The 10490-nt window shown below is 39.2% G+C and overlaps 1 protein-coding gene across 3 annotated transcripts in view; it reads right to left on the bottom strand.

Annotated features, from left to right (window-relative positions):
• Positions 1–10490, bottom strand: part of SLC25A14 (solute carrier family 25 member 14) — a 35899-nt gene that overhangs the window by 7828 nt on the left and 17581 nt on the right. The window contains exons 7-9 of one of the 3 annotated variants that reach the window (XM_024739579.1): positions 8687–8811; positions 7756–7891; positions 5605–5702 (exon numbers count right to left, since the gene is read on the bottom strand). In XM_024739579.1, the coding sequence (XP_024595347.1) occupies positions 5691–5702; positions 7756–7891; positions 8687–8811 (273 nt within the window). In that variant the 3' untranslated portion in view covers positions 5605–5690. Of the gene's footprint in view, positions 1–5604; positions 5703–7755; positions 7892–8686; positions 8812–10490 lie in introns of those variants that run through there. The other 2 variants (XM_024739577.1, XM_024739578.1) reach the window with 2 other exon arrangements.

Raw genomic sequence — 10490 nt, 5'->3', positions numbered from 1 at the left:
AAATCAAAACTACAATGAGGTATCACCTCACACCATTTAGAATGGGCATCATCAGAAAATCTACCAACAACAAATGCTGGAGAGGGTGTGGACAAAAGGAAACCTCCGGGCTTCCCTGGTGGCACAGTGGTTGAGAGTCCGCCTGCCAATGCAGGGGACACGGGTTCATGCCCCGGTCCAGGAAGATCCCACATGCCACGGAGCAGCTGGGCCCATGAGCCATGGCCGCTGAGCCTTCGCGTCCAGAGCCTGTGCTCTGCAACGGGAGAGGCCACAACAGTGAGAGGCCCACGTACCGCAAACAAAAAAAAAGGAAACCCCCTTGCACTGTTGGTGGGAATGTAAATTGATACAGCCACTATGGAGAACAGTATGGTGGTTCCTTTAAAATCTAAAACTAGAACTACCATATGACCCAGCAATCCCACTCCTGGGCATATACCCAGAGAAAACCATAATTCAAAAAGACACATGCACCCCAATGTTCATTGCAGCACTATTTACAATAGCCAGGTCATAGAAGCAACCTAAATGCCCATCAACAGATGAATGGATAAAGAAGATGTGGTACATATATACAATGGAATATTACTCAGCCATAAAAAGGAACGAAATTGGTAGAGACGTGGATGGATCTAGAGACGGTCATACAGAGTCAAGTAAGTCAGAAAGAGAAAAACAAATATCATATATTAACGCATATATGTGGAATCTAGAGAAATGGTACAGATGAACCGGTTTGCAGGGCAGAAATTGAGACACAGATGTAGAGAACAAACGTATGGACACCAAGCGGGGAAAGTGGCGGGGGTTGGTGGGGGTGGTGTGATGAATTGGGCGATTGGGATTGACATGTATACACTGATGTGTATAAAATTGATGATTAATAAGAACCTGCTGTATAAAAAAATAAATTTCAAAAACAAAAGAATTAAATGACAAATAATGCATACCAAAGGTCATAAATTGATGATGTGTATTGAATTCCACCAACAGAAACAGTTCCTGTTTAATGCATAACTATCTATTAAGTAACTGCTCTGTGTTTGGCATTGTATTCTATATTGAAAAAATTGTTATTTTGCCTTCCCACTGGTGAAGTGAAACCCACCACTATACTAAAAAATGAATATATTTGGATAAGGCAACAATATGAGAATGCAGACTTCTAAATATCCCTTACCCCAAGCTATAGATTAAGAACACTCAATATGATTATCCTTATTAATCATTTTTAAAGCAAATAGTAACATAATAAGGGCACTATTTATGGAAACATAGTGGTAATATGCTTGCCCCAATGGATCATCAGCAAATGTTATAGGTCTCAGACCAAAATTGATGTTGGAAAATTGTGAAAATCAACCAAAATAAATCCTGGATACAGATAACCTAGAATCATAGACTGCTAAGATAAGGCACCTGAGAGACACAACCCAACCCCATCACCTCTGTGGGATCCTCCCGGACCGGGGCACGAACCCGTGTCTCCTGCATCGGCAGGCGGACTCTCAACCACTGCGCCACCAGGGAAGCCCCAAAGCAATCTTTTAAAATTATAAATCGGATAGTCACTTTCCTGGTGATTTCCTGGTGGATTTCATTCTAACTGCAAATTTTCTTTAATGACCTACATGATTTAGCCCCTGTCTCTCTCTCCAGTGTCATTTCCTACTACTTTTTCCTTCATTGATCACATGCAGCCATACCAGCCTTGTTTTTAACCCTTGAACATGTCCAACTCATTCCCAACTCAGGGCCGTTGTACCCACTCCCTCTTTCTGAAATGCTTTTCCCTCAGATCTTCTCGTGGCCACCTTCTTCTCATCATTCAGACCCCTGCTCAAATGTCACCTCCTCACAGCCTTTCCCTGGCCATCCTAGCTGAAGTAGTTCCCCACCACTATCACCAAGTCACTATCTCATTATGCTGTGTTAGTTTCTTCATAGTATTTACTTCCATCTGAAGTTATACCGTTTACTGGACTTCCCTGGTGGTCCAGTGGTTACGACTCCGCACTCCCAATGTAGGGGGCACGGATTTTATCCCTGGTTGGGGAACTAAGATTCCGCATGCTGCACAGCGTGACCAAAAAAAGATTTGGAATAATGAAATTACACTGTTTATTATCTGTGTGTTTATTGTCTGTCTCCCTCAACTAGAATGTAATGTCCAGAAAAGCAGGAACCATGTTGGTCTTCTTCACCATCCTATCCCACCACGTAACACTGTCTGGCACAGTAAAGTCTCCACTAAATATCTGAATAAATATTTGTGGAGTAAATGAACACACAAACTTTTACACACACACATACACACACAGCCTCTAACACTCTCATGAGCCATATGAATCCTTGTAGAGCTCCAAAACAGGGACTAACGTCTTCCAAACATTAGAACTGGGATGCACACTTTTTGGCTTGAGGCAGTTGAGTGAAAACAAGCAAGAACTTCTGTAGATACACAGAGACAAGAGGCTACTTCATGAAGTTATACATTTATTCAACGAATAATTTGCTGTGGATAAAGTGATAAACAAGATGCATATGGCCCTGCCTTCACGGAACTTAGAGTCTACTGGGCAGACAGCCATTAAAAGCAATTACAATTGACTCTTGAACAATGCAGGTGTTTAGGGGCACCGACCCTCCATGCAGTCAAAAGTCCTCATATAACTTATTTTCAGCCCCCTACATCCACAGAGTCAACCAACCACAGGTTGTGCAGTACCAAAGTATTTACTCTTGAAAAAAATCTGCATATAAATGGACCCATGCAGGGCTTCCCTGGTGGTGCAGTGGTTGAGAGTCCGCCTGCTGATGCAGTGGACACGGGTTTGTGCCCCGGTCCGGGAGGATCCCACATGCCACGGAGCGGCTGGGCCCGTGAGCCATGGCCACTGAGCCTGCGCATCCGGAGCCTGTGCTCCACAACGGGAGAGGCCACAACAGTGAGAGGCCCGCATACCGCAAAAAAATAAAAATAAAAAAGAAATAAATGGACCCATGCAGTTCAAACTCATGTTGCTCAAGGGTCAACTATACAATAAAATGTAACAAATGTGATACAGCCATACCACAGAACATCACCCAACCATAAAAAGGAACAAAGTACAGGCATACCTCATTTTATTGCACTTCACTTTACTACACTTTGCAGAGAGTGGATTTTTAACAAATTGAAGGTTTGTGGCAACCCTGCATGGAGCAAGTCTATCAGCACCATTTTTCCAACAGCACTTGCTCATTTTGTATCTCTCTGTCACTTTTGGTAATTCTCGTCATATTTCAAACTTTTTCATTATATTATACTTGTTATGGTGATCTGTAATCTTTGATGTTACTATTGCAGAGAAATGACTCACTGAAGGCTCAGATGATGGCTAACATTTTTTAGCAAATCAAGGTATGTACATTGTTTTTTTTAAGACAATACCATTGCACACTTCATAGACTACTGTATAGCGTAAACATAATTTTTACATGTACTGGGAACCCAAAAAGTTCATGTGACTCGCTTTATTGTGACATTTGCTTTATTGCGGTGGTCTGGAAGCATACCTCTGAGGTATGCCTGTACTGATACATGCTACAGCATGGATGAACCTTGAAACAGTATGATAAGTGAAATGAGCCAGTCAAAAAGCTCACATAGGGCTTCCCTGGTGGCGCAGTGGTTGAGAGTCCACCTGCCAATGCAGGGGACACAGATTCATGCTCCGGTCCGGGGGGATGCCGCATACTGCGAAGCGGCTGGGCCTGTGAGCCATGGCCACTAAGCCTGCGCGTCCGGAGCCTGTGCTCCGCAACGGGAGGGGCCACAACAGGGAGAGGCCCGTGTAACCAAAAAAAAAAAAAAAAAAAAAAAACCTCACATATTGTATGGTTCCATTTATATAAGATATCCAGAACAGGCAAATCCACAGAGATAAAAGTACATTAGTAGTTTCTTAGGGCTGGGAAGATAGGGAGGTAATAGCTAAAGGGCACAGGGTTTCTTTTTGAGGTCATGAAAGTGTTCTAAAATTGACTGTGGTGATGATGGTTGCACATATCCGTGAATATACCAAAAGCCTATTCACTCTGAATAGGTGAATTTTATGAATTCTATGAAGTTAAAAAAACATCAAAAAAGATGTTTTTTTAATTCAAAAAGAGTCATCATATGTTTATCTATAACTGATTCACTTTGTTATAAAGCAGAAACTAACACACCATTGTAAAGCAATTATACCCCAATAAAGATGTTAAAAAAATGTTTTTTAAAATATATTAAATGCTATGACAGAGCAAATATATAAAACTACTTACACATACACAGTTTAATGGTCAGGGAAGGCCTTTATGAAAAAATAATGCAATCTGAAGAATGAGTAGAAGCTAACCGTCTAACAAAGTATATGGCATGGGTGAAAACTTGGGAATGAAAGAAAAGTCTAGTACTAGAACTTGTTCAGTATGTCTGGAATACAGAATAAAGGTAGCAAAGATAAGGCTGTAGAGGTAAAAAGGGGTCAAGTCATACGGACCTTGCATCAAAGAGAAGCCATTCAAGGGTTTTAATATAGAGGTAACAGGATGAGATTTGCAGCTGCTCATTTCTACATCAGAGATGAATGCATAATTCCATTCACCAAAGTGTTATGGCACTCTTATAGATAAAATAAAAAAGTATGATGACAATAAAGAGCAAAGTTGTTTTAAAGAATTTTAATAGCAAGTAAGTGAATGAGTGAGTAAATATAAGTACTTAAAGGTTACTGTCAACATGAAAATATGTTTCTGACAATATCATACAGTACAGTGGTTACAAGTATAAATTCTGGAATCAAACAAACCCTGATTTAAATCTCAGATCTGCCACTTATTAGGTGTATAATCTTGGGTAAATACTTAGCTACTCTGAACCTGAGTTCTCTCCTATATAAAATGGCAAAGATATTATCCACTCTATAGGGTTGCTGAGAGTTAAAGGATATACTCTAGTGTGTGGTACATAATAAGCATTCAATAAATGCTATTACTATATTACTATACCCTCTATCTCCTCTTAGCCAACCTTGAAAGAGTATTTTATACTTGTCTACTCGTCCTCACTTCCTATGTGTTTATCTGTCTCTTCCTATTAGAATTAAAATGTCATGAAGGCCAGGGCTTATTTGTTCACCAACCTAGAACAGTACCTAGCACAGAAGGCACAAACATTTTTGTAATGAATGAATGAATGATTAAACACACTCTTCAATGCACAGCAATCTGACTTTTACAAACACCAATCCAGCAAACCTCCTCTAGAAAATATTAAATCCAGCAGACACTTTGCAGTCCTTATACTGGATCTCTCTATTCCATTTAGCATTAAATAACTGCTCATACCTTCTTGAAGCTCATTACTCCCTTGGCTTCTGTGACACTACTCGCTTGTAAGTTTCCTCGTATCTTCTGAACTGTTATCTTTTTTTCTTCTCTCTTTTTTTTTTTTTTGGCCGCACCACATGGCTTGTGGGATTTTAGTTCCCCAACAGTGGACTGAACCCGCACCCTCAGCAGTGAAAGCACAGAGTCCTAACCACTAGACCGCCAGGGAATTCCCTGAAGTGTTACCTTTTGGTGTCTCTCCTGGGTTCCTCGTCTGCCAAGCCCTTAAAGTTGGTATTTCCCCAGAGTTCTTTCCTTGGCCCCACTTCTCTCTATACCAGTGACTGTCAAGTGGAAGGGTGAGCATGTCAGAAATAGAAAGGGGGTCTTTTGCCAAACTCTACTCCCCAGGGTATGAGAATCACTGCTTCTGTGAATCACTGTTAATGAATGGAAGGAGTTTTATAATACTCCAGTGTGCTAGGAAAGCAAAAAAGCTGTGAACTCCTCTACCTGCTCTCCTTGGCCTCCCCCTCCAGTTATGTAACACCTGTACACTACTGCTTCCCCAGGTTCTTATCTACACCCCTGAACTCTCCCCCAAGTTAAGACTAAGATATCCAAATATATTCACTGGGTGTTCCTCAAAATATCCAAAACTGTGATGTCTCCCACAAAACCTGCTCCTCTTCCTGTAATGCCTCTGTCAGTGAATGTCACTACATGGTCACCAAGGCCAAAAACTGGGAAGTTATCTTTGACATCTTCTTTCTCCCACACCTCTCCACATCAAGTCAACAAAATCCTGTTGACTTTATCAACTAAATTATTCTCAACTCTATCCCCACTATTCATGCTCAAGTTCAGGCTCTCATCATCTCTTGCTCAGACTACTATAAGAGCCTTCTAATCAGTTTCCCTTCTCCAGGTCAGTGGTTCTCAAAGTGTGGTCCCAGACTAGCAGCATCAGTACTGCCTGGGAACTGGTTAGAAATGCAAATTCCCAGGTTCTTCTCCAAACTTATTGAATCAGAATCTGGTGATGAGGCCCAGCCACCTGCATATTAACAAGCCTTCCAGGCAGTTCAGATGCATGTTAAAGTTTTAAGAACCACTGTTCCAGGCTTACCCCCTTAGATTAATGGTTTTCAACCTTGGGCGAACATTGCAATCACCTGAGGAGTTTTCAAAATACTGATAACCTGGCTCCCACCCCAGGCGTTCTGAGGTCATTGGTTTAAGGTGGGTGCAGAAGCTGTGAATGTTCCCCAGGTGATTGCAGTGTGCATCTAAGATTGAGAACAACTGTCTCCACAAAGCCAGCTTGATCTATTTAAAACGTAAATCTGACCTGATTAAAATCTTTCAATAGCTCCTCATCAAGTAAAAGAATAAGTCCAAGCATCTCAGCATAGCATTCAATATCCTTTATAACCTAACTAACCCTCACCCACCAACATGAGGAAGGCACCCCAGTGTGAAGAATGTTGGGTTGAAGCCAATGGTCTAAGTTGAAATCCCAGCTCTCCCACTTACTAGCTGTGAAACCTTGGGCAGGTTAGCACTTAATCTCTTAGCACTTCAGTATGCTGTAATGGTGAGAATTAAATGAATGAATACATGTAAGTCTCATTAGGACAGTCCCCGATACACAGTAAAGCACTGAACAGATGTGAGTTACTATTATTTTAGATGCCTCCATCTACAGGAAACCTATCCCAAATTTCCAAATTGGACTAAAATTTCCTCCCATAGACCCCTGAGTTTACCACTTGACAAGATGTGTTGATTATCTGTTTGTATACATGTGGTACACTGTAATTTCTCTGTACGTACTAAAATGGTGCCTGATTGATAATAGTTGTTAACTAAACTGAGAAACCATATGACAATATCATATTTTAGCTCCAAATTTGTTTTTTGCAGAAGTATTATCATGAATGATTATATAATATATAATACATGTATGATATTCAGCTTCCTACAAACATAACATAGCAGAAACTTTCAAAGCCAAACCGTGAACAATAGTACAATGCTGAACAGAAACCAAGTACCAGATTTTCTATTATAGCATCTCTGCCTTGTTTGAAATGGGCAAATGTGGGATAATGTTAAGTCCTTTCTATCAGTAATTCTACATGGTGCTATTGATAAAAGTATCCTGCAGTCTTAAGCATTCAAACTGGAATAATAATATTAAGGACCACTGTGCATCAGCAGATTGCCAAGGGGACAGCTTTCCTACCTAGGAATTACTCTGAGAGGCTACTAAAAATAGACATAATGATTCTTCCACCTTCAGACTGAAATGCAGCAACTAAGAATAAAGACTGCAAGAAGGTCTGAGACATCAAAGAAAATTAAAAATACAATCCAAGTTCACAGTGTGCGTACCTTTAAAATACCATCCAAAGTGCCCTTGTAGAGGTCCACATGTCCCACAATTGCCCTCTGGTTCATCATGCGAGTTCGAACCACATCAACTGGATTGGAAGCCAGAGCCCCAGCCAAGCCGCACGTAAAGCTGGAACTAAAGATAAAAACTTTAAGAAGACAGACTGCCCCACTTCCACCTCTGCCCGCTTAAACTGAAATTAGTCCAAATATAAATGTACAATGAGTCAGACTCATCAAATAAAACCTGGCACTTGCCCTTTCATTACAATCTAAAAAGAAAGGAAATATTTACTAATCTTTACATTATTCAGAAGTTGTCCCCTTCACTTTTCAATCCAAAATTCAGATAGCCTTTTTTTTTAAGGGGACAGTTTATATAAGTCTAGCAAGTTCCCTAAGCAGGAAGTATTATGCATCATCTATTAGTTATGTAAAATTTTCAAACCACAGCATCATACGCCAAATGCATTTGAGTAGTAAAATATCATAAAAGTTTCAAGATGAAGAAAACGTAGGATGAAATTAGCAACAGTCTTCAGCCCAAAACTGTGGTTTTGTTTCACAGGCCCTATAAAATTTCACCCTTTTATTCCGTTTCTCATTGAGAAAATTTGCTTTCTGATCCAAAATTAACCAAAGCAAATAACAGATGAGTTTATTAGATACAGAGGCTGTGTATGAACAAATGCAAATCCTACAGACCTCTGATAGGCTACTGTATTAGACACTGCCCCCAAGTACCAAAGTGCCCATAGCATCTGGAATCTCTGTACCTGTATCAGAAGGCTTGAAGTTCTGGTGATGAGAGAGAAAAAGGTATTTAGACCATATGTACCCATTATCAATTCTACCTGAGGACTTCAGTGAAAGATGCTTTTTGTGCTTAAAGTACTGAATATATGGAATGAGTACAACCTAGCATACTTACACAAAGTGAGTTAAGATTGTGTCTCCCACCACCCCTGACAATATTAAGTGCTTCTTCGTAATGTCATAGACTGGTAGCTCTACTCCCACAACGATGGCAGCCCGCTGAGCAGTTGGGACAACACCCTACAAAACATAAGTGACATGAGACACCAAGGAAATACACTGGTAGTGACATAAGTCTAAAAGTGAACAAAGTAAGTCAGGAATTAAAAAATAACAGAAAAAATCCAAGTCTGAAGTATAGGGGTTATTACTCCTTCAAATCAATAGCTAATACTGGAACATTTATAAATTTCCAACTCACTTACTGTACTAAAAAATAAAACCATTGATATGACACCCAAAGCATAAGCAACGAAAGAAAAAATAGATAAATGGGACTTTATCACAATTAAACATTTTTGTGATTCAAAGGATACCATCAAGAAAGTGAAAAGATGACCCACACAACGGGAGAAAATATTTGCAAATCATATATCTGGACTAGTATATATCATATATTATACATGGACTAGTATCCAAAATAAAGAACTCTTACAACTCAACAATAACAAGACAAACAACCCAATTAAAAAATGGGCAAAAGATCTAAATAGACATTTCCCCAAAGAAGATAAACACTTATACACTGCTGGTGGGAATACAATATATGGCAGCCACTGTGATAAACACTTTGGCAATTCCTCAAAAGTTAAACATAGAATTACTACATGACCTAGCAATTTCACATCTAGATACATACCCAAGAAAATTATAAACATATGTTTATCCAAAAACTTGTACATGAATGTTCATAACAGCATTATTCATAATAGCCAAAAAGTACAAACCACCCAAATGCTTATTAATTGATGAAGGGATAAACAAAATGTGGTATATACATACAATGGAATTATTATTCAGCCATAAAAAGAAATGAAGTACTGATAAATGCTAAAACATAGATGAAACTTAAAAACAGTACGTTAAACTAAAGAAGCTAGTCATAAATGCCACATATTGTATAATTCCATTTACATGAAATGCCAGAATTGGTAAATCTATAGAGACAGAAACTAGATTAGTGGTTGTCTAGGTTTGGGAAGGTTGGAGGTCATGGGAAGTGACCATTAATGGATATGGGGTTTCTTTTTGTGGTGATAAAAATGTTCTAAACTTAGACAGTGGTGATGGTTGCACAAGTCTGTGGATATCCAAAAAACATTAAATTGTACACTTTAAGATGGCAAATTTTTATGGTATATGAATTATCTCGATAAAGATGTTATTAAAAATAAAACCCGGAAGCAAAAGTCAGTAGGGAGAAAAGAGCTTTCAAGTTTATTTCACAGAATTTAGGATGTGCAGAAAGGACACACTAGGATGACAGCAAAGGTATGATGCAGCCAGGGAGAAGGCCAAGGCAAAGGAGTACCTCCTTATGAGTCCTCCTGTGATAACACTACCAGCTTTTCACTCACTAGTACAGTATTCCTATCACAGCTCACATTACAACATAGGGCTGCCAGAGCATTAAAAGTCCTGTTTTTGAAGAATATGAATGATATGAGAAAATGCCTACAACGCTGAAGAAGGTAAGACATAAAATTACTTATAGTATTATTCTAACTTTGGGGGAAAAGGTATACAAACACATGCCAAATTTTTGTAAAAATTTTCACAAGGAATGTTTTACTTTTACAATTGTGTTTAAATTTAAATATCATTTAAAAAACTGAAAATAATATACCATGGGGGACAACTGCTTTCTGTGATACCTGTTATAATTAAAGAGTTCAATCATCTCTAAATTCCCAAACTCC

The sequence above is a fragment of the Neophocaena asiaeorientalis genome, unplaced genomic scaffold, assembly GCF_003031525.2.
Source record: "Neophocaena asiaeorientalis asiaeorientalis breed wild unplaced genomic scaffold, Neophocaena_asiaeorientalis_V1.1 scaffold493, whole genome shotgun sequence".
Lineage (NCBI taxonomy): Eukaryota > Metazoa > Chordata > Mammalia > Artiodactyla > Phocoenidae > Neophocaena > Neophocaena asiaeorientalis.
The sequence above is the reverse complement of the archived record's forward strand: the minus strand, read 5'-3'. Positions and strand labels throughout refer to the sequence as shown.